This window comes from Magnolia sinica, chromosome 15 (assembly GCF_029962835.1).
Source record: "Magnolia sinica isolate HGM2019 chromosome 15, MsV1, whole genome shotgun sequence".
NCBI lineage: Eukaryota > Viridiplantae > Streptophyta > Magnoliopsida > Magnoliales > Magnoliaceae > Magnolia > Magnolia sinica.
This window is the reverse complement of record NC_080587.1, coordinates 73,426,523-73,452,298: the sequence shown is the minus strand read 5'-3', so window position 1 is coordinate 73,452,298 and position 25,776 is coordinate 73,426,523. Positions and strand designations below refer to the sequence as shown.

Sequence of the window (25,776 nt, the reverse complement as noted above, 5' to 3'; positions counted from 1 at the left end):
TCTGACCGTTTGTCAGTCCCGCACACACTTCATGGGCCAGTTTGTGAAAATCACACCAATCGGATTATTCTAGTTTCAATCCGTACCATGCATTGTATTGCCCTAATATTAATCACTTTGATCATATGATCCTAGCCATCCAATCCATGGAAGACTGTTGGGCATGGGAGAAAGATGCCAGCTTTGAATGGATATGATCATGTCGTCTGCGTGGCTTTTGCATGGTGGGACATGAATATACAGCCCAGTTCGATCGATTAGACGGACGCGGACTCGGTCCTGGCAGGGGCTCTGTGGGGTCCACCTTGATTTATGTGTTTTATCTCCGCCATTCATCCATTTTCACAGTTCATATTGGGCCCAAAAAGGGATCAGATCCGACGCTTAAGTGGGCCACACAACACGAAGCAGTGTTGATAATGAGTAGCCGTTCAATCCCCACTGTCTCCTGTGATGTGGCCCATATGAGCCTTGGATCTGCCTTCTTTCTCTGCCTTCTTTTTGGACAAATGTCTTAAAATGGTCTGTCAAAATGGGTGGACCGTTGGATAAAACATATATGTCATGGTGGGTCCCATGGAGCCTCTTCAGGTTGGACTGCCCATTATCGTGAGGGAGTACGCATTGAACATGTCATGTTACGATGTACCAAAAATCATGCTACGACGATCGTTTGGCTGGCCTGGTCATTTGGTGATAGAGCTGTAAACGAATAGGGTTAGCTCGGTCAGCTTACCCTACTCGACTTGCAGAAGTTAGACTTTCCTCGTCTTGAAATTAGATTAGGACTGAGTTGACCTGGTTTTTGGAGTACGAGTAAATTTTAAGCTGAGTTTGAACTTGCTCGAGCTCAACTCAAACCTTAACTCGGCTCGGGACTCAATTATTTTTATCTTGATGGTGCCCGTCAAGTGTTTTAATGAAATAAGGCAACGGAGTATTGTTTTTAGTGCGTACATTCTCTGCACACTTGGTGGTGAGGAAGTAATGGATACAATACAAACTACTATTTTTTTTATAAAAAAAAAGAAAAAAAAAACTTTACATTATAAGATTAATTTCATGTTCTATTTTTTTAATATTGCTCACCAGTTATTTAATGAAATAACAGTAAAGTGTTATTGCTGTTTTATATTTTGTGAGAGATTGAATGCTTATCATATGTGTTTGAGAAAATGTCGCATACCCGAATTGCTTTAGTTTTGAATTATGCCCAGCTAACCAATCAGACTGGAGGACCAAGCCGAGTTTGAGTTGGGGTTAGATGCTATGTCTGTCTGGCTCCGTCACCGGTGAAGATTATTTTGGTCCCCCAAATTTTCAGCACCTTACCTAATGGATGGATGGGATCTATGACACTTGTTCCGCTCCAATATTCGTGCGATCTGATCTTTCCATGATGTGGAAAGAGTTCTTTCTATCTTCTAGGTAAATATCAAGAGAATTTTACTCATTGTGTGGGCCACAATGATTGAATTGACTGTTTGAAAATTTTCCTACCCGTTCATTTCTTTCGATACACTGTGGCCATTTGAGGTGTCAAATGACCTGACATTTATGCCTGAAGATCTAAACAATGTAGCTTACTTGACTGATTGCCTGGATCTTACACACGTGTGTGGATGTGTATGGATCCTCATGCTTGTGAATTAGCAAATCAAGCTAGGACTGTACACAAGCCATGTTAGCTCGAAAAGCTCTCTTGGCTCGGCTCAATCTAACTCAGCTTAACTCAGCTTGATCAATGATTCGAGATGAGCCTAGTTTCATATAACCCACCTCGTTTTGAAAATGAGCTGAATTCGAACATCGTGGATCTCAACTCAAACTTAGCTCGACTCGAAGCTTGGGCTCGGCCCGACTCATATATATGTATATATATATATATATATATATATATATATATATATATATATATATGTATTAAAAATTTTAAAAAGTTAAAACTTAAATTGTACCCTTTTGTCTGCCCATTTCTTACTATTTTTCTTCCTTACTCAACTCGCCGTGCCCGACCTCTATAATGTCTCCCTCCCTATCTCTCTCTCAACTTCAACAATAATGTACATCTATAACTTTATATAATATTAATTAATTAATTAATTAATTAATTGAAGGGTTGGGTCGAGTTGCTAGGTTGAGTCGAGTACAGGTAGGATGACAGGTTGAGCCGAGTCGAGAGCAGAGTTGACTCGACTCAAAGTAAGCTTGCCTCGACTTGATCTACTAACTCGCCTCAAGCCCGACTCGAGACAAAATCACATCAACTTGATCCACTAGCTCACCTCCAGCTCGACCCAAAAAATTTGGCAAACAATCTAAGCTCCCATGGTTAGCTCGCCTCGAGCTCGACCCAAAAATTTTGGCAAACAATCTAAGCTCCCACGGTTAGCTCGCTCAAGCTCGAGGAGAGGACGTATGAGTCCAGCCAAGCTTGGCCCACCTAAACTCAACTCAGCTCGATGTACAACCTTAGACCTGGCACAAGGAATCACTCGCATGGGCGGATGGGTGTTACACGATGACACGTGACACCTTGTTTAGTGTCACCGTTACCGTGTAGGGCCCACCTTAATGAATTTGTTTTACATCAACGCAGCTCATCCGTTTCTTCCGCTCATTTCAAGAACAATTATCCAAATCTCTTGAAAAAGTGGTGGATCGCCTTTAAAGGCCTTTTTTCGCCCACCGCAGTTTCAGATCAAGCTGATCTTTGTATTCTCCCTTTATCCGGATTTATCTGACATTCTCAGTGGGTCGGATGGAAAATAAAAATCACGGATCTGCTCAGTGTGGGCCATAGGAAGTTTTTAATGGTCGGAAATCAATCACCACTGTTCTCTGTGGTGTGGTCCACCTGATATTTGAATCTTCTTAATATTTGGGACCACGAGTTAAAATGGGATGAAAAAACGGTTGAACGGCTTGGATATACAACACATCAAGGTGGGCCCCATGGTAAGGGTGACACCCGCTAAGGTGTTACTCGGGTAACACCTAATCCGCTCCCATGGGTCACGTGCTTCACAAAGGCTGGACCGACTCTGACAGCCCATCCGTGACTTTTAACGGTTGAATACGGATCATTGGCTTTTGGCTTTTGTGATATTGGCTATACACATGGTGGCCCACCGTAACAACGGTCGCAATCACCAGATATCTTTACCTTATCATTCATGCAGCAATAGTAGCTTTGCTAAGCTCACACGCACGTACGAGGCAGCTCATGTGCTGACCACATGTGCTGTAAGCTGGCTTTGGGCTGCAATATCCAAGCCGTTACCGTCAGGTAATGCGCATTGAACATCCCATGTACCAAAGACGATGGTACCACACTCATCAAATGAGCCACACACGTGCATCAAATTCAATCCGCCCATTTTTCTGACACGAGTTTGGCCGGCCTGATCAGTTGGTGTACATTATTTTTGGTCCATACAATTTTTCTTTCACGTTACCTAATGAATGGCTTGGATTTGTTACACGTGTTCCGCTCAACGTGAGGGGCCTCGAATCATCAACTCATTTCAATACGGAAGCGGATTGTGTAGCGAGTAACTCGCTACGCGTAGCGTACTGTGTAAACTCTGTGAGGTCCACCATGATTTACATATTTTATCAGCTCCGTCCATCCATTTTATCAGATAATTTCAGGGCTTGATCCCAAAAATGAAGCATATGAAAGTTCAGATGGACTACACCATAGGAAACAGTTGAATTGAACATCTATTGTTGAAAATTTATCTAGGGCCACAGAAGTTTTGGATAAGCTTATATTTATATCTTCTCTTAATCCATGTCTATATGATCTTATGAACAGGTTGGATGGCAAATGAACATCACCGTGGGGCCTAGCAAGGTTTCAACGGCGGAAATCATTATCCCCACTGTTTCCTGTGGTATTAGAACTTTGGATATAATTCAATTTTGGGTTCAACCCATTAAATTAGATTAAAAACCGGATGAAGCGTATAGATAGACCACGAACATTTAAGATGGCCCCGACTAAGTTTACTCATAATGCAATTTGCCCCGGTGTTTTTCTAGTTTACCCTGCTCATATTTCAGTTTGCCCCGCTCGGGTGGTAGACTCTTAGGAGTTTCAACACCCGGTCAAGCGTTTGAGTATCCGTAGGTGGTGAAATTCCACTAGTGTGAGTGTGTGGGGGTGTGTGTTCATGTTTCCCTTGCTAAATTTCATATTTTCCTTGATCAATTTTCTAATTTGCCCCACTCAATGTTTTCTCAAAGCGATCATTTTTTATATATTGCAATGGAAAATTCTATCGTTTATAGTTGAAAAGAAGAGTCAAAAGAGGTTTTCCAATTCGATGGAATATTGGAAAATAACTAGGTTGGTTGGCTAAATCGGCTTCTCCTACCCCAAAATCATATGTGGTAAGTTAAGTAAATCATTCTAGTTTAGGAGATATGCTTGTTAAATAAATAGACAAAGAAATGAATTAAAAGATAGAAAAACATTTTTATATACTTATATATACATATTTACATAATTATGTATTAGAGACACGTGAAGGGTCCCGTAATTCAGATGTTTTACATAATAAAAATGGCCATTAATGACACGTGAAGGGTTACCTACATGTGCGAGGGGTGTGACATCTAAAAGTTTATTGACAATGAGAATAGCCTACATTGTTGGATAGGGCCTGTATCTCTGGACATTTTGTATTTCCATTTATGAAAAATAAACTTTATTTATTTTGATTTAACGTTTGTCATGAAGAAAAGGTCACCGAACTCGTTAGCATTTTTTTTTTTTCCTCACGAGCTTTATTAATTGTTCAACAAGGATATCTACATGAATTGGTGGGGCTTGAACACAACTTGCCAAAAACCTCTTTTAGAGGTTGTTCGACTCTAACTAAGTTACTCAAATAGGAAGTTTGAAAACTCAATTGAGCCATATGTAACCTAAATTGTCTAAAAGTTATGCAACTTGCTTATAACCCAGGGTTATATGGATTCCCTATAATCCAAAGGGATGCAGATTGCCCACAATATGAAAATAAGCAGGGCAAACATGAAAAAGAGCGGGACAACCACAAAAAAGAGCGAGGCAACCATGAAAATGAACGGAGCAAGCATGAAAATGAACAGGGCAAGCATGAAAATGAGTATGGTCCATTGGAACATTGGATACGTTTAGATTTATTGGCTCAAGCCATGAAATTATCTGTTAAGTTTGTCCCGCTGATTGTCTAGTTTGCCCCTCTGAATTTCATGTTTGCCCCGCCGATTTCCTAGTTTGCCCCGCTGATTTTATAATTTGCCCCGCTGATTTTTTAGTTTTCCCCGCTGATTTTCTAGTTTGCCCCGCTGATTTTCTAGTTTGCCCTGCTGATTTTCTAATTTCCCCCGCTCAATTTCATGTACGACTGAAAGTTGGGCGGGTTCAACCCGACCGACCTATGACCGACCCGACATTGGGTTGGGCTCAGGCAGGATATATTGGGTCCGATCTCAAGCTTGGGTTATATAAACATCAACCCGATAAAACTTAGGTTGGGCTTGGGTTGAGGTCTCAGGTTGCCCGACCCAACCCGAACCCGATCAATATATTAGTTACTTATAAATTATAATTGAGTGTGGATTGTTTGTGTAGAAGGTACACTAGTAACGTCGGGTCTCATTTGTCCTCATCATTTCCAAGGACTCATGCTAACAAGATATACCGGATTTCTCTCTCCCAAATAGATGGCGTGCTATGCTACATGACTTTTTAAAGGAGTAGTCCTATATTTTAGCTTGGTTTTTAAAAGAAAAAAATGAAGTTCTTTATGATGAATAATCACGTATATAATTAATAAAATCATAGATACAAAAAATAAGTCCTATATTGAAATATAATAAACTAATGTAATAACGAAAATATCAGCACGTATACACCCGACCAGCCCAATCAACCCGTCGAGCCCTCTTGGGATGGGCTTGGGTTGAGAATTCCTAACCTAAGATTGGGTTGGATTGGGTCAAGTTTTAGGTATAGGAACCTTAGGTTGGGTTAGGGTTGAGCACCAACCCACCCGACTTTCAACCCGAACTAACCTGACCGCGAAGTGATTGAAATTGACCACGAACTGAATGAAATAAATTTTCGACCATCGAACCGATGGAATCTTGGAAAATAATTAGGTTGGTTGGCTAAATTAGCTTCTCCTACCCCAAAATCATATGTGGTAAGTTAAGTAAATCATTTTAGTTTAGGAAATGTGCTTGTTAAATAAATAGACAAAGAAATGAATTAAAAGATAGAAAATTATTTTTATATACTTATATATACATATTTACATAATTATGTATTATAGACAAATGTAAGGGGGAAAATGTTCTCCCTGTAAAAAATAAAAATAAAAATAAAAATAAAAAAGAGAAAAAAGTGCATAGCACTACAGTTATGGCTACGGTTATAATCCGTCGTGATAGGCCAAGCTCTGACCCGGTCGACTGGGTCCCAGCCCGGTCGACCCCAACTCGCTGGCTGCATTTTATTTTATTTTTGTTCTCTGACCCGGTCGACCGGGTCCTAACCCAGTCGACCCCAACTCACTAGCTTCTTCTTTTCTTTTTTTTTTTAAAAAATATTTTTCTATTGTAATCCCCATTGATTTTTGTGGGTCCCATTATGAGGTATGTGTTATATCCAAACCGTCCATCTATTTGGCGAACTCGTATTAAGGCTTGAGGTGAAAAATAAGATAGATCTAGCTATCAAGTGGACACCACTATAAAAGGCGGTGGGGAATTGAACGTCTACCATTGAAACCCTTTTAGGGGTTATAGAAGTTTTGGATCATTATGAAATTTGTTTTTCCTCTTCATCTAGGTCTTTGTGACCCTATGAATGAACTTATACGGGGAGGATTTCTCACAAACATCACAGTGGGCCCCAACTTAGACGGAGGAGGATTTCTAATGATTGATGCTCATTCAACATTGTTTCCTGTAATGTGGTATATTTAAGATTTGGATATACCTCATTTTTGTCTCATACCATAAAATGATCCGGAAAAATATATAGACGGCATGGATGAAAAGCATACATCATGGTGGGGTCCACAGACCACCGACGATCCGCCATTGGCGGGTGGCAGGCGGAGTACCCAGCCCGTTTCTGTGAAAAGGAGGGGTATTTTGGTCCTGGAATTTATCGTCCGTACGAGGAGGTTTAGGTGCGTATGTTAAGTTTGTATTGCTTCAAGAATATCCAATGGATAAAAGGTGGGGTCCGCAGTCGTAAATTTCTCCAAGTTCGCGCGACGCGGATTGCGTACTGAGTTACTCAGTACGCTTAAGCGTACCGCGCAAACTCTGTGGGACCCACCATGGATATTTGTGTCTTATCCACACCGTACATCTGTTTTTACATATCATTCTAGGGATGATCCCAAAAATGAATTATATCCAAAGCTCAAGTGGACCATACCACAAGAAACAGTGGGGATTATGATGTCCACCGTTGAAACCTTCCTAGGCACTTAATCCGATGTCGCGCATGCGTGTATAAAAGCCCACACGATTGTACAAGGCAGCTCATGTACAGGCCACAAAATGTGCTGTAAGCTGGCCTTTTGGGTGCAGTATCCAAGCCGTCCATCATCTGAGTCTGAGGATGTATAAACTTCCTTCCTGAAACGAATCTGGTGCATTGAACAGGTGGGCCACTATATTTGAAACGGTTGAAGGGGCAAGAAAACTTTAGCCAAGCTTTTTCAGCCGTACGTTTATTTTGTAAATGGTGGCCCACCTATCGGTGCACCAACCTGATTCTCCGGGTAGATCATATAAATAGTGGTAAGCCTCTGATGAATGGACCGGATCTCCTACCCACGCGGCATGCTGGCACTCGTGTGGCGCGTACATGATCTGCCTGGTACACACGTGTGGGGTTAGCAAATATCCTCCGCCCAGAAAAAATGCAACTTGCTGTCCTTCAACATTCAGTACATTTGAGACCACGGTCGGTGCAAACCGTCGATCTGATATGCCCACGGTGGTTCGTGCTTCCTCGACCGTCTATTTGTAGGCCAATGATCAAAAGGGTTAGAAACTTCCACTATGGGAGAATTTTGGGGAATGCCTTATCCATTGCATGGCCCATTAAATGGACGGTGTGGATCACGTTATCTGGAAAACAGGCCTCTTCAGGAAGGCCCCAGACTCATTTTATTGCAAAGAGGAAATAAAAGAGGAGTTTGGTGAAGAAGTAGCTGTGCAGGTCATCAACAAATAGATGCCACCAAACGTGCGCTTCCGAAATTCAATTCCCACGTACGAGTTTGCCAGAATACATCCCGATGTATTGAAGTAAGATACATCTGTACCCTAGCCGTTGGATTTTGAATTTTTTTTAAGTGATCCAAGCCGTTTATTTGATAGAGCTCTCCTCCGGTGTGGGATAACACAAGAAAAATCTTGGAATTTATATTTTATTCCCATGATTAGGCAAACGTTATGGTCACCGTTCATGTTTAAATCAAATGACCCAAATTATCAATCGGTTGAGATAGTAAAAATTAGAGGTTTTATTTGATCAAATTACAGGATTCAAATAGAGGTTCGTCGGATAAACGGTTTGGATCGTTGGAAGATGACTCAGATTCAAAGGCTAGCGTCCCGACGTACCGTGATGTAATTTGTCGTGCGAGTGAAAGTCCACTTATAAATGTTTCAAGCAGAGAACGATAGGCCAGGTCGGGCCTGAAATCAGAATTTGAATAGGCCCGGCCGGATCTACCGACCCGAAACGTTCAAAATCCGGGCCGAGAGCTACGCCATGCCTGGCCCGTTGACAGCCCTGAGAAAGAAGGAAGCCTTGTCATCCGTTTCTCCAAGTGGGACGCGGATTCCCCGCGAACGTCTTTCCAAGAAAATTCCTGTGATGGGAAGCTATGTGGGCCCACCGTGATGTATGTGGAATTCCACTACGTCAATCACTTTTGCAAGATAATGCTAGGATATGGTCCCAAACATAATCAAAATCCAAATTTTAAGTAGACCGTGTTCATCCCCATTATCGTTATTCCTCTTAAAAGCTGATTAGAATTAATTTTGTGTGATTTATACAAATCCAGATGGTGTATCTGGAGATTTGAAAAGATTTCTTCGCAAACAAGACAATGCCACGTTGATGTCTAAGCGGTTCGTGAATAAGCAATCATGACGAAATGGTTACAGGACAGATGACAATGGGAGAAATGGAGGAAGTAGTGGCGAACAATTATGGCAACCTTTAGACCTTGAGAAGTATTCAAATGACTAAATTAAAGTTAATTATAAATATAAGAGGAATGTAAGAGAGATTTCATCTCATACTAACTCAATCAAACCAAACATTATCTTTCAATTATAAGTCAATTTACATTCTATAGTATAATAATTTACTCTTCATGTCGAGCAAATTACACTTCTTAGTCTAATCCTTTACTTTCAGTTCACTATTTACATTTCCTAGTGTAATTCATAGTATTAATCAAGTAGCTGCTAATTTTAGCTGTAATTTGAGTTTGCGCTCGCATGTTGGATTAATTTTTTCACTCAAAAAAGTATTTTGCAGCTATTATTTATGACCGACTGTAATAATCCATTTCTCATTTTACTTTATCTGTATTGAAAAGTCCTTTTCGTACAGAAAGCAAAGGTGCAACCCGTCATTTAAATATGAACCCCACCTATTGAATATCGCCTAATCTTATTTACACATTGAGTGAGTGGCTAAATAGGTGACCGATTTCATCAGATCTCGGTCATACACTATATGTCTGCATATCTTGGTGCTTGGGGTCATAGAGTTGTTTGGTTTGAATTAAACCACAATTTCAATTCTGATACGCCTGTAAATGTACAACCAAAAAATAGAACCATGATAACTGGCCGCACATCAAGAAAATGTGTGTAGGTAAATTCCTACCTTTGAAATCTCCTTGGGTCTACTGTAATGTTTTTATGACATTTGTACAATTCATAAGGTTATTACTACTACGATGAACTGAAAACACAAAAGCTAGCCTGATTCAAAACTTCTGTGGCCCCATGCATTTTTCAACATTGAACGTTCAATCCTCTTTTTTGCGTGGACAGCTTGGAGATACTATAAGATGATCCAGTGAGCCCCACATAAGATATGAGATGGAATTAATTGGTGGGTCTCTTGTGTCTAAAGGCCATTTAACAATTTTTTTTCTTTCTTCTTCATTTTTTTTTTACGAGTGGGGACCATTTGGGCATTAGGACCATTGCTACCTCTGTGAGACTTACTCCGGCGAGCTTCCAGTGTAATTCCCTCTATTCTGGCAAGCTTCTGAGTATTTCTTTTAAAAATTATTTTTGACCACACTCTCCAATAACAGCAAAAGGTAGGTTTAAATTTGGATAGTAGTAGCTTTTGTATATTATTCTTTTTTATTAGTGGGTATCAATAATGGAAGTTTGTGAAAGGATGAGAGTGTGGTGATTCCCTTTATAATTATGTTTTTATTTTTTGTTATGAGTATAAATGGTTGGAGTTTATGAAAAAAAAAATATTTATAATGAAAGAATGTTGCAATGGATGAATTTTGAAATGAAAAATTGCTAAAAGTAACAGATGTAATGAATGTTGCCCACCATTGAAACTTTTCTTTAATCCACCATGATGTTGATTTGTCATTCAACCCCTTCATTAAGTTATATAGACCTAAATAAAGGGAAAATATAAATATCTATAAGAAGTCTTCAATGGTAGACATTCAATTCCTATTATTTCTTGAGGTGTCGTCAATTTGAGCGTTTGAACTATTGAAATTTGTGGTTTTTGAAAATAAATCGAAATTCGATTTTTTTTGGGATTTTCTTTGCCAAAACACTTTTTAGAAATTTCAAATTGAAAAGTACAGCATGTGCTTTTGTCCCACATCAGAAATGAAAAGAAGAAAATCATACTTTATATGTGGAGGTGTGTGTGTTATTCTTACTTGGAGCTTTGGATATTGAGACGCTCGAGTTGCGTGTTCCAGTTCTTAGCATTAGAATGCGCCCTCGGGCACGGGTAAGGGCAGTGTGGCGCTAGTTGGTGTACTTTTTTTAAAAAAAAAAAAAAAAAAAAAAATGCTTGCGAGTGATCTAATATGAGCCTAGGTGTGATGGGTCAACTGTCGGATTATTAATCTGAAATGGTCGGCCGTTTCTGAAAAACGGCTAGTAGCCTTGAAAGCTACAACAGTTCGAAAACGGACAGGCCATAATTATCCAACGGTCAGATCTTCTGATCCGATGATCAGAAATGACTCAAATTAATGATCAACGGTTAGAAACGTTTTTCAGATATTCTGAACCATTGATGACTATCTAGCAACGATCCACTCCCTAGTGCCTATATAAACCGGACCATTTTGGTCCAAATTCCATCAACTCAAAAAACACATTTCTCATCATCCATCAGATCCTCTAGATAACATCTCCATCTTAGAATACTATAAACATATCCACTATGGATTTCTACTAGAAGATCTGCTATGTTGAATTGTTCCTAAGTGAACTCTTTGTGATTACTGCACGTAGGATTTACACATACTTGTCTAGCTTATAACCCATCAACAAATGATGAAAATGGGGTGAATCACACTTGAAGGACACTGTGTATTTTACATGATTTAATGAAACCAAATTAATCTTATTTTATTTTAATTTTTCAGTATTTCCAACACATTTTACCAACAAGAGTGGCCTTGAAATGATGTATACCAACGTAATAAATTGCATTTATAAAACACATACATCACGGTGGGGCATACAGGCCTTGAGGGGAATGTCGGTTCCTGCCTGGGTCCGGACGGGTAGTGACCACTCGTCGACCTTTGCAGGGCGCGGACTGGGTACTCCCCTGGCTATCCCGTGTTCTGGACAAACTACGGTTATTGGGGCCACCATGATGTATTTATTTCATTCACACGGTCCATGCATTTTTCCGCGTCATTTTAGAATACAAATCTAAAAATGAAATAGATCCGAGTCTCAGGTGGACTTAAACTCTTGTACGTAGAAGTTTTGGATGAAGCTGATATATTTGTTTTCCATTCCTTAGTAAAGTTTTAATGGCAGGCATCATTAGCACCGCTCCTTCATGTGATGTGGCCCACTTAAACCTCGGATCTGCCTCATTTTTGGACGCATGATCTAAAATAACATGAAAAAAAATACATGGACGGTGTGGATAAAATCCATACATTACGGTTGCTCTCCGAGCCCGACGCAGATTGCGTCCTACCCAAACCTGTCTACAGCTGGGAACGGGCAGCAGGTTTTAGTAGCCATCATGATGTATGAGTCTTATCAACACCGTCCATACATTTTTTCGTATCATTTTAGGGGGTAAGACAAAAAATTAGGCAGATGTGAAGCTAAATTGGGCCACACCACAGGAATCAGCGGTGATAATGATACTCACCATTGAAACTTTTCTAGGGCCCACCATGATGTTTATTTGACATCCAACCTATTCATAAAGTTACATATATCTTGATGAAGATAAAACACAAATATCAGCACCCTCTAAAACTTCTGTGGCCCTCAAGAAGTTTTCAACGGTGAGATTTTAATATCCATTGTGTAGTCCACTTGAACCTTGGATCTACGTAAATTTTCGGCTTACACCCTAAAATGATAGGAAACAATGGATGGACGGTGTAGATAAGATCCATACATTACGATGGCCACTCAGAGCTGCTGCCCGTTCCCAGCGGTGTAGACGGGCGGGATAGGACGCAATCCGCGCCCGCTTCTAAGGGACCCGAATAGTCCACGACATCTATTTTACACGGCACCTAAAGCTCCGGTGATCTGTGACCCGGGGACCGACCCGTTGCATATCTAAAATCCACTGTCCACCAGGTGAGAATCATTCTATATCTAAAATCCACTCCGTCCATCAGGTGAGAACCATTGTGTAGACCTTAATTACAAAATATCAGCTTGATTAAAAAAATCATATGGGCCACACCACCGGAAACAGTGCAAAATTTCTCGAAAAATCAGTAAATTCATGGCAGGGTCCATCTATTTTCATTAAGGTGAGTTACACCCGATTAATGGGTTTGATGATAGATTCACACGACGGTCGCTCTACATAAAAACCTATCGGTTGGCATTCCATACGCAGTCCTCCATGTGTCGTGGCCCATCTAACTTGAGAATCTAAGCTGATTGGTTAATGGTTATATATATATATATATATATATATATGGGAAAGGTACTATGCGTTCCACCTCACCAGTCCGTCCCATGAGGTTGAGCTGTGTGGGCCCCACCGTGATGCGTTTTGAACATCTACCCCATCAGTCAGATGCACCATTCTATGGTGGGCCTAGGTCTCAAAAATCAAGTCAATCCGTGACTTTTGTGGGCCACACAACATACGTAAGTGGAGAGGGGCTGTCCACCATTAAAACATTCATAACAATTTTTTGGGCCCACCGAGATGTGGTTTGTAAATCCAGCCCATCCATTATGTGTGTCCCACTTGGATGAGGGTTCAGACCAAGTTTCAGCCACATGAAAAATTCAAGGGGGCCCCACAAAGTGCTTTTATATGTTTTAACGGTGTATTCACATGATTTTAGATGGTATGGCCCACCTGAGTTCCGTATACGGATGATTTTTGAGATATCTCATAATTTAAAGGGGACCCATCAAATGCACGGTGTTGATGGTCGACACGCATCACGGTGGGGGCCCTCACAGCTTGACCTCACGGGAGCTTATCGTGTGTGTGTATATATATATATGTGGGAAAAATGGTGGGGCCCACAGCTGTAAAACAAGCGTTGTAGATGATTCCAGGCATTTAAGAGGATTGCCATCTCATAGCTCGCGTATAAATCTTCCCCCCCTCTCTCTCTCCACTTCTCATAATTCCACAAAACACCTTCCCCCCTTCTCTCTCTCTCTCTCTCTCTCTCTCTACTTCTCATAATTTCAAAAAACACCCTCCCTCTCTCAATTTCTCATAATTTCCAAAAAAAAAAAATCCCTCCCAGATGTTCGGTTTTAGTCTCGTCTCCCTCTACTCCTACTATCTGCGGCGCATCTTCCGCTCCTCCGGCCTCTACCCTCAAACCATCCAAATAGACCCCCAAACCACCATCCACTGCTGGCTCCCCACCAAAAGCGGTTTTCCGTCTAAACCGCCGTTAGTGCTCATCCACGGCTTCGGCCCCTCCGCCATCTGGCAATGGCGCTCCCAGGTCCAATCCCTCTCCCGCCACTTCTCCCTCTACGTCCCCGACCTCGTCTTCTTCGGCGGCTCGTCCACGTCATCACCGGAGAGATCGGAGGTCTTCCAGGCGGCTTCGGTCGCCAAGATGCTGGAGAAGCTCGGGGTCGAGCAGTTTTCCGTCGTGGGGACGAGCTACGGTGGTTTTGTGGCGTACAATTTGGGGAGGATCTGCGGTGAGAAGGTGGAGAAGGTGGTGATCGCCAGCTCCGGCGTTAGCAGGAGACGGCGTGATAACGTCGAGCTTTTGGAGAAAGCTGGGGCAGAAAAGATTTCGGATCTGATGCTGCCGTCAACGGCGAAAGACTTACGGACGTTATTACGTCTGTCTGTTAATAGGCGGCTGCACATACCGGACTGTCTGCTTAACGACGTTATCCACGTAAGTGACGTTTGCTCGAAATTCGCAAGGCCCACGCGCGTGTACAAATAGGCTAATGCAAACGCACGAGCCCCGCATGTGCCAGCGTGGCAGACATGTGCGGTATCCGAGCCATCCATCAAAAGGGTGCCACTATATAGATTCTCTCGCTAGGAATCAGATCGGTCCACTGATTGAGCGCTTCGGGTCTGGCCAAGATAACACAGTTCTGTCGAACCGTAATACGGCCATTGCAGTGACTCCACCGACTGGTTTTGGTGGATCTGTGGGTGGAATCTCTGACAATGGGATCCAATATACGCCTTATATCCACGCCGTCCATCCGTTTTGAAAACTTATTTTAGAGCATGATCCAAAACATGAAGCTTTTAATGGAGGGGATTCAATCATGACTGTTTCCTGTGGCATGGTCCACCTAAGATTTGGATCTGTTTCATTTTTTAAATTCGTGCTCGAAAATGAGCTATCAAAATGGATGGACGGTGTGGATGTAAGGCATATACATTATATTGGGCCCCACAGTTAGAGATCCACCCGAACGCCACCAGCCCGGTGGCTGGTGGTCGGTGCTCATGGACCCCACCATGATGTGTGTATTTTATCCATTCCGTTCATCCATTTTTATAGATCATTTTATGGATTGATCCCAAAAAATGAGAGGAATATAAATCTCAGGTGGACCACACCACAGGAAAACAATAGTGATTTGGTATCCACCATTAAAATCCTCCTAAGAACCACTGTACTGTTTATTTGACATCTAATCTGTTGATTAGGTCATACAGGCCCAGATGAAGTTCAAAAAAAAAAAAAACAAAAACAAAAATCAGCTTCATCAAAAGCTTTTATGTCCCCCAAAAGGTTTCTAATGGTCGACCCTTGTTCACCACTGTTTCCTTTGATTGGGATATACCTAATTTTTGGTCTCATATGATATGAAAAACTAGATGGACGGCATGGATGAAACACATACATCATGGTGGGGCCCACGGAGCACCGACCACCACCATTGGCTGGTGGCGGGGGAGTAGCCAATCCGTTCCCGTTCCCCCTGTTGCGATCCTAAGTTAACCGATCATGTCTAGCGTGCCAATAAAAAAAGTGCCACGTCAGCATAACGGAGCTCAATGTTATCCGATCATGACCCACTCCGCTCCGCCCAACCTCACTAGAATTAAATAAACAAATGTACGGTTGTAAAGAGGTGGGCCGAGATTTTCTAACCTGTCTATTGTAATTCAAGGCACACCTACTGAGTGGACTACCTTTGTCTTTCGGTAGCAGCATGTAGGCCGTTAGATCCACTTAATGGATGTGGATGGCTTGAATATTTCACCGGTATGTAGCGCTGGCATTAGTGGGGGGGGAGGGGGGCGCTCTAATAATTTCATTGAGTACTTGTAGACAGAAGCTTTGTGGGGCCTACTTTGTATCCAAAGCACAACTGGGCCAAACGGTGTGGATTGAACTCCCACCGCTGAAACCTTCGTGGGGCCCACCTTAATGTCTCTGTTCCACAGAACTGTTCATAACATCAAATCCGAATGAGGGTTTCAAATGGTGGGAGTTGAATCCTCACTGTTTACTGTGGTGTGGCCCAGTGGAGTTCTGGATCTGACTCGGTTTTTGTTTCCTGTACTAAAATAATTCGGTGAAACTGATGGACGGATTGGATTTCACACGGATATCATGTTGGGCCCACAAAGCTTCTTCCTACAGCGACTCCCGGTAGGCAGGAAATTAGCGAGCTGGCGTGTTCAATGGCCAACTTGTACGTGTGCGCTTAGGAAAGCTCGCGTTGCAGGTCTGTTTGGTAGTAGTAGTTCGTGGACTAAAGTAAATTCCTAATCCGTTGGTCGGGCCATGTGTCTGGATGATCGGAACCGTTAAAAAGGTACGTCTGCTATGAATTACTTCTAATTGAAGTATGAGTTTCTCAAATGAGCAGATAAAACTGGACCACTATCAACAGTGTACTTCCAGTCTGTTTTTTTGAATGCCTAAGATCAGGACCGTCCATGGCCTATGCATGGTGGGGTCTACCTTCTATAGTGGATCTTACACTGGTAAACATGGCCCACCTAACGGACTATGATTTCACTCCAGTAGTCCGAAGACTAAAGTGTTTTTTTATTAATTTTTTATTTTATTCCCTGCCCACTACGGAACTTTGTAGATTAAGCTTAACCTACCACAAGATGTTGGGGCCGAGCATGATGTGTGCGTGACAACCCCGCTTATTCTTCTTGGCGCCCAAACAATCAGGAAAATCCAAAACTCAGGTGGGCCACGCCCGAGGGGAACAGTGGGGATGGGGACGGCCCTCATTAAAAGTCTTCTAGATTGTCTGGGTTCCCACCATTGTTTGTATATGCCATCAAACTCATTCAGATCCGACCCGTCAGGATGAATGGACACCTCCAAAATCAATGATTCAGAAGTTACATGATTTGATCTATGGTATGTCTGACCTGAGTTTTGGATGGGACTGTTTTTGGGACGCGGCTTGTCCGGTGACCCTTTTTTCTGGATTGAAAGCTCTACGATCGGTCCCAATCATGATGTTTATGCTTTATCCACGCCGTCCATCCATTTTCCCAGCTTGAATTAGAGGATGAGCCCAAAAATGAGGAAGACACAAAGGTTGAGTTTACCACACCACAGGAAACCGTTGAATGCTTACAGTTGAGAACTTGTTGGGGCCTACATCAATGTTTATTTAGCGTTTATTTGCCATCCAACCTGTTCATAAACTCACGTTACGCTGTATAAAGGGAAAACAGAGATATTAACTTGATCCAAAACTTCTTTGTCCCCGACGTGTTTTCAACGGTGATCGTTCAATCCCCACTGTTTCCCGTGGTGTGGTCCACTCAACCTTTGGATCTACCTCATTTTTGGGCTCATCCTCTAATTTTAGCTGGGAAAATAGATGGACTGCGTGGATAAAACACATAAATCATGTTGGGGCCACAGAGCTTAGACTCGTTTTTTTGGCTCATGCCCTAAAATGAGGTGGGAAAATGGATAGACGGCGTGGATAAAACACGTGCATCATGGTGGGCCCACAGCTTTTGACACCAGCTAGCTGGCTGGTGTTGGGGTCATCAGCCAAACGGTGTATATGCTTTATCCACACCGTCCATCCAATCATGATGTATATGCTTGATCCACACCGTCCATCCATTAGACATGTACAGAAGGGTGGATCCGTGTCGTCTGACATCCCCTTCCAATGTCTTCCAGTCGTCTATTTGGTGTGGCCCACCTGAGTTATAGATCAGGATAGATTTTGGGATTTAGTCTTACTTTTGGGGGGAGCATCTAATGGACGGTTTGGATGGCACTCACGCAGCACATTGGGACCCACACGCATGTGGAACTCGTGGTGATTTTGAACACGCACGAACTTGCGTAGTCCCGGTTAACTCTCAGAATTACTCCCGTACCGTAGCTGGCCGGAACGCTTGTGTGCGCGGCCCCGCATACTGTGGGCCCCACCTGACATACAGACCGATGGTTAGAGCTCCTAATTCCAACGGTTCACATTTAACCGGGGATGGTTAGGGTCGTGGGATCCGGTGCATGATCTTTCACAAGATGAATGGTTCGCATCACGAGTGGGCCCACACACACTGATAATTGATAAACACGACTGCCCATTTCAGTGCACAAGCGGAGGAGCATGACCATCCATACGCACGCAGTCTGCCACTGCACACGTGTCATAAATGGACCCCAATCCAAGCTCTTCAAAATCATGGGGGCCCATCGCAAAGATGCAGCGATCGGTACCGTCGGATTGGCGACCACATATGAATTCTAAGATTATAACATCCCTTCTCTTCATTTCTTTTCTAATTTATTTTGATTGATCACAGACACTGTACAAGGAAAATAGGGAAGAAAAGATGCAGCTTCTCACGGGCCTCACCATCGGAAAGGAGGACGATGTACAGATTTCTCCTCTCCAACAGGTACTGATCTCTAATGGATATAACGGGATTTCTCCTCTCCAACAGGGGACCCTTCAACCAAAGGCTATGTGGGTCCCATCATGATGTCTGTGTGACATCTGCTGGGCCCATCAAATGCAGCTCATACTAGCTAAAAAATAGAGCGGATCTAAACTCAAGTGGGCCGCAGCACCCCAAACAATAGGATGGGAGTAGAGCAGTACACGAGCCGAACCGAGTCGAGCTTGACCCAGCTCGGCTTGGCCCGACCAGCAGGCTACCTCAGCTCGAACTTAGCTCAGCTTGGTCTTCAAGACTGGCCAGCTCAGTCTTTAGATCTTTTGAGCCAACTAGTTGAGTTTGAGTTTAGATTTTAAAATTTTTAATATGTATAATATATAATATATAATTGATTTAAATATATAAACATTTACAAAACATTTATATTAAGCAAAACCAAGCCGAGTTGAATCGATTCGAACCGAGGCAAGTTTGAGTCAAGTCGAGCCGAGCATGGTCTAGCTCGAACTCGGCTGGAAATTTTTTCTAGCTCAAAGGCTCAGCTTTGAGTTGAGTCGAATCAAGCTTTTTCAAGTTGAGCCGAGCGAGTTAACCGAGCTACCTCGGTTCATGTACAACCCTAGATGGGACACTTGTTGTCAATAGTCTTAGACATTTTTATCCCTTTGGGATTGATGACATAGGATACCATTTAGATCAATGATAGGGTTCTTTCATAATTATGAGGGCTTAGCTGTGTTGTTGTTCAATTAGGTTGCGTTGCCACGCTTGTTACGAATGGTTTAAATTCAGTTAATTGTGTCTGATGAGGAATAGCATCGGGGTGCCAGAGTCAATCAAATGAATGTTTGTGACCCTAGGCGTCAAAATTAGTTAGATTAAGATCAAACCTGTGAAGGTTGATTGGGTTGTTCAGTCACCAAATCTTACGCAATTTAAGAAGAGATGGTAATGGATGGGCAAGATTAAAAATATAGTTGATTGTCAATTTTATTGATTTGAATATAAGGAAAGTTCAATCAGCAAAAAAGAAACTAAGCAGAGAAGAAAATAAGTACAACACCTACTTGTGCCGACGAAACGGTCGTGAAAAAGACCAGCTAGTCGTAGCATGAATTTAGCAAGCCGTGACTGATGATCTGTCAAGTAAGAACTCAATGATTGGGGATCCAACGACGGTGGTCTTGGATATTTAAGCCACTTCTAGGGCGTATTGTAGCGATAGCACAGGACAATAGCAAATCTAAACTAATATAAGGGCTCTGAACTTATTGCAGCATAGCTTGACAAAAATGGAGTGTTTAAGTAAAAAGTTCAAAAGCTATAGATATGCAATATTGCATTATAGAGATATTGATTGTGTATGGGAGAAGTTCAAAATTCTTCGTCGAGTGTTGTTTTTATATATTTGGAGAGATAGTGACCGTATTGTAGTTTCCTTGTGAATCTTTGATAGCGTTGCAGCCGTATCCTAGTAGGATCTAGAATCCTTGCCATATGATGTCATTATATATGATTTGCTTTAAATTTCGAATGAACTTTTCATTATTTGTTCGCATTTTCTTACTGTGATTGAGAATCACCGATCGTCTCAAGGGAATTTTCCTTTCGTATGGATTTGTTTATGTTTTGGGATGGTTGTGTTGTGCGTGAACTGGATTGCAAAGAATCTGCCATTGGTAGGTCTTTGGAAACTTCTTGTGTATGTAAAAGGTTACACGTGTCATGCATGTGTTGGTCACATGTCTTTCGAATGATGTCTGCCTTTTTTTGCCACAGACATGTGTACGACTCTGAGCTACCTTGCTTTTGGCAGGTTATGTGTTGTTGATTGCTAGGTTCTTACGCCTTCTCTCTAGCGTAGGTACGATTGCCTCCTACAATTCGTACATAAGTGCCGACACATGACGACTTCTCACTAGGTATCCTGGACTATGACAGGGTAGGTGTAAATGATGCTCCCATATCACTTTACATTTGGAGAATGTGAAGGGACGCCGTGACATTTCGATTCTAATAAGCATAAACATATCTACTTGATCCAACAGTCTAATACGTCCATCAAGCTCCTATATGCAGCTCATATGCATCTTCCTAGTGTGAGGTCCTCAAAGATGTATGAACTTGCATGTAGGGTCTTCAATGTGGCTAGGAATGTGAATTAGGTCAGGTGAGCCACATCTAATGGTAGTCCAGGCATAAGGAGATTGGCTTAATCCTTCTCCTTTAGTATGATGCTAGATGTCCTCATCATGAATGTTTTCTATTTCACGTCCGTGTTAAAAGTTTGAAATCATGGCAAGTGATTTCCGATGCTATAAGGTTGCCCATGACGACCGAGCGCAAACTCTGTGCCGCTACTGTCACTTGTTGAACGCTCATTATAATCAAAATGTCACATCTCTTCACATTCTCTGAATGTAAAGTGAAGTGGGGGGCATTATTTACACATGGCCTGTTGTAGTCTACATTGCCTAGTAAGAAGTCGCAACGTGTTGGCACTCATGTACGAATGACGAAGACAATCGTACTCACGCAATAGAAAAGTTGAAATGACCTAGCAAACAACGATACATAGTTTGCCAAAAGTAAGCTTGCTTAGAGTCGTACACACATTTGCCATAAAAAAATGTAGATATCATTCGAAAGACACGTGACCGACACACGCACGACACTTGTGACATTTTACGTACACATGAAGTTTTTAAAGACATACTGATGGCAAATTCTTTGAAATTCAATTCACATGTGGCATGATTGTCTCAAATCATAAACAAATCCAAGCAAAAAGGAAAATTCCCTTAGGATGATCGATGATTTCTCGAGGATGATAAGGGCCCGTTTGGCCGGGTGGATTGGAAGGGATTGAATGGTATTAGGGTGGATGGCATGGATTTCAAGGTAATGATGGTGTTGTCAGTGGATTGTCTTAAGATCCATGGGATTGCTATATCCTGGGATTGCTATATTGAGTTTGTTTGGTAGGCCCGGCCAATCCTGGGGTTAAACCTTCCCATCCCTTCCAATCCCTCAAACCAAACACGTCCCAGACAATTTTGAACGGATTAGGGTGGTGGATTGGATGAGATTTAAAGGTAATGATGGTGTTGCCAGTGGATTGTCTTAAGATCCACAGGATTGCTATATCCCGGTATCAGATCACCCCGTCTGTTTGGCACACCCGGCCAATCCCGTAATTTAACTTCCAATCCCTTCCAATCCACCCGGTCAAACGGGCCCTAAGGAAATAGGAGCAAATAATAAAAAGTTCATTCGAAATTAGAAGCAAATCATATAGGATGACATCATACAATAAGAATTCTAAATCCTACTAAGACATAGCCATTACACGATTAAAGATTCACAAGGAAACTACAACTGGCCACTGTCTATCTAAGCTTATAAAAGTAACACATGGCAAAGAGTTTTGAGCTCTCGCCATATACAATCAATCTCTCTACAACGCAGTGTCGCATATCATTAGTTTTTATCTTCTTAGCTTAGACGTTCCACTTATATCTAGTCACACTGCAGCAAGTTCAAAGCTGCCTTAGATTATTTTAGATCCGTTACTATCCATCGCTATAGTGCACCCTACGAATAGCTTAAATATCTACACCTATTGTCATCGGATTCTTAATTAACAAATTCTTAATTGGCAGATTACTAGTCACATCCTGCTGTCTTCACACTACAACCGTCTCATGGTTTCTGATATTTTTCTATAATCATTTCATTAGCATAAGCTGTGTTTATTTTCTTCTATGCCTAGTTTATTTTTATTTTTCATTGATTGTATTGTTTTTTACATTCAAATCAATAAATTTGGTAATCAACTTTATTTTTAATCTTACCCATCCACTATTAATTCACTTTTAAAATAAAAGTCCTCAACTCAAGGCAAAAAAAAAATAAAATAATTATTTTAAAGAGTAATCCTTCCCTTTTAAAGCCGCCTGTCGGCTGTCGCTATAATGATTAGTCGCTAGAGAGTCATATCAATCTATATAAGTCTAATATTAATATAGCAAGTTTGGTGACCGACCGGAGCAAGCATTCAATCAATTCGAGTCCAATGTAAGTTTAGCAGGCACAACATTATCATTTATCATGCATATTTGACCGAATTGACAAGTGTAGTCCGGATTTAACCGAAACACACACCCCATGGTATGACAACAAGGAAAATAGTTTTTTATTCCGTCAGTGTGATGAAATGAAATTACCGAGAATGTGAAGACTTTTAGCATACAACTAAGTCAAACTCGACCATCCAAGATTATGAGAGATAGTGAACGGGGCTTGGAGCGGAATAGGCCCACCAATGCTAAATCTGTCTTCTGAGCGGGACCTTCTTAATGGACCCATTAAACAGATGCAAGCTTAGGGCCCCAGCTGTTAGGGCGGACTACGCGGGCCTGGAGCATGGCAGATCGTGATGCAGTCCTCTGTTTCCTGCCAACACACGTTTGTAGGACATCCCCACCGTACAAACTATGGGCCCCATTGTGAAGGTCTCCAATATCAAAATTCAGGGTGATGCACTCATTAGGTGGGCCACACCTGAATGTGGTGTGAGACCGCTGGCTTTCTATTGATTCCAGCGGCGTGGCGCGCCTGATGAGCGAGCCGGCCTGGTTTTTGTGCCGGGTGATATCAAGGTGGGGCCGAACCGTTTTTACGGTACAGATGTCTTATGCAAGTGGCACGTTGGCAGGAAATATGGAGCTGCATGGTAAGTTAGCATACAACCAGCTGGATTTTGATTTGTAATGTTGAATTGAAATTGAGAATGGTTTTGCAGGAGGTGTTGATAATATGGGGAGAGTTTGACCAGATATTTCCCTTGGAGAAGGCCTTCGAGCTTAGAAAGTAAATATTCTCTTCATCTTAGTTCCATACAGACCTGGTTAAAGTCTGTGGGGCCTACCCTAATACGTGTGTCTTAAATCCATGCCGTCCATCCATTTTGAAAGCTAATTTTAGGGAACGGTTTAGAAAATGAAGCAGATCAAAATCTTAGGCGGACCACACCACAGGAAACAGTGGTCATTGAATACTTACCATTAATGGCCATCGGTTTATTTGCCATCAATCTGTTGATAATGTCACAAAGACGTAGGGACCACACAAATATCAGGTTGATCCAAAACGTTTCTGGCCCACGAAGTTTTACTTCTTTATGGTAAATCTCAGGTGTGGTCCACCTGAGATTTGGATCTTCTTCATTTTTGGGATGATGGCGTGAAATGAGCTGTCACACGTTCCCCTAGATATCAATATATGCAGCACAGATCTAAGATATCTGAGCCGTTCATCAGGTGGGACCCCGCCCTGTATGTGGCGTGGCCTTAAAATCAGGCAGCACATAACTGGATCCCTACCATGGCTACTCAAATCCTACACTCCTTGCACGTGCCACTGCATCGTGTGCTCTGGGAGATCTGGGCCTTTGATTACGTTTTTACCCACTGCGGATGTGCTGTGGCATGGAAATCAGGCCGTGGAGCTATCAGGTAGGCTGCCCTTGTACGATTAATGGGGACCGTTGGTTGATCTTTTGAGCTGTCAATACACGTCTGGCCCACCTGATGCCGGACTGGCTTAATGGTGCACGTTCCTCGTTGACACGTATGGGGTCATCTGATATAGGGATGTAATACGGTGGATGTGAACTTTGTATTTTTTGCTAAGCATGCACGCATGTGCAATTAATCTAATGTACACGCCACACATGTGCCAGCTTGGCACATTGGTGCGAGATCTAAATCATCCATCTAACATTTTAAAATAAAATCCGGTCCAATCAGCACGTGGGCCCCATATATTGGAAACCGATGGATAGGTTAGAAAATTTCAGCCAAGTATTTCAGAGCCGTACATTTTCTTTACAACTGTGGCCTACCTGACCAATGGATCAAACTGGTTCTCGGGATACTGCATCAATATAGTGGTGCCGTTCTGATGGACGGATTGGATCTTGGACTTATCATGCCATGCTGGCACATGTGCGGCGTGTACACGAGCTTTATTGCACGCGTGTGGGTTCATCAAAGCTCTTCATTTTCGTTGTCTTTCTGGCTACCTTATGTGAGACTCAACTGGATCATTCGCCCGTGTGGTTTTGACACATGTGGCTGCAGGTATATGGGGGAAAAGGTTAGGATGGAGGTGATCAATAAGGCCTCGCACGTGCCGCAGATTGAGAATCCCAAGCGCTTCAATGAGATTGTGAAGAGCTTTTTGTTGGCATTTCCAAATTCTTCAACGTAATTGATTCTAGGGACCTTAATGCTGATCAAAATGATGTGGCTCACTTGTGATTATGTGGTTCGTTTTGGCCCTCTGATCGCTGGTCAGCTTCTTAATCTGATCTTTATTGCATAAATTCATTTATCTTGGAAATAATACATGGTCATCAATTTTGAGTGACGAATGATTAAAGATGGCGTGTGAGATCCGAGCCACTCATGAGTGGGGCCTGCGGTTTGATGTTCAACGACTGGATGGTCACCAGTAAGATTTTCAGGTTGATCTGAGCCGTCCAGCCTGCCGTTTTGGATCTACCTCGTTTTTGGTCTCACTTCCTAAAATGAGGTGATAAAACTGATGGACGGGTGGATTTCTCACAAATTTCAGTGGATCCCCCCTAGCTTCCTATCGCAAGAGCTTCCTCGGTCGGGGTCGCAGGTAATCTGCATCTCCGCCAGATGAATCAATGGAAAACGGACGTCACGTGTCCGAGGCATGACTTCGAGGCATGACTTCTTGTACGATCGAGCTGCGTGGGGCCCACCATGATGCATGACGTCCAATCCATCCAAATGCAACGCTATGGCCTAGAGCCTAAAAATCAGCCTACTCCACAATTAAGTGGGGCACTCCACGGAGCAACAAGGCATTGGGGAGGGAGATTCAGATGAAGTCCACCTTTGGCAACCATTAGTGGATTTTGGATGCCACCTGACAAAATTTTAAAATCATGTGTGAATGCATTAGAGAATGAGAAGGTAGAATGGGTTTTACCTTTAAAGACCCACGGGACCCACGGGAGAATCGGCTCTACCTTTAATGGGCTAAGTTTATATAACCTAGCTTAAGAATGACACCATGATCCATAGCTCAAGTGGTAGACTGAGTGAAAGATG

General features: G+C 42.3%; 1 protein-coding gene across 5 annotated transcripts; it reads left to right on the top strand.

Moving 5' to 3' along the window:
- The first annotated feature begins 13,911 nt into the window (after window positions 1–13,911).
- On the top strand, window positions 13,912–25,060 carry LOC131227315 (uncharacterized). Of its 5 annotated transcripts, none has more exons than XM_058223091.1 (4): window positions 13,914–14,651; window positions 18,533–18,628; window positions 23,433–23,500; window positions 23,950–24,453. In XM_058223091.1, exons 1-4 carry the CDS (start codon window positions 14,034–14,036, stop codon window positions 23,981–23,983), a joined length of 816 nt encoding a protein of 271 aa, XP_058079074.1. In that variant the 5' UTR covers window positions 13,914–14,033; the 3' UTR covers window positions 23,984–24,453. The 5 variants fall into 5 exon arrangements, with proteins under 5 accessions (XP_058079076.1, XP_058079077.1, XP_058079075.1 ...); XM_058223090.1 differs by lacking the exon at window positions 23,950–24,453 and adding an exon at window positions 24,772–25,060 and having other exon boundaries at window positions 13,915–14,651; XM_058223093.1 differs by lacking the exon at window positions 18,533–18,628 and having other exon boundaries at window positions 13,912–14,651.
- The last annotated feature ends 716 nt before the right edge of the window (window positions 25,061–25,776 follow it).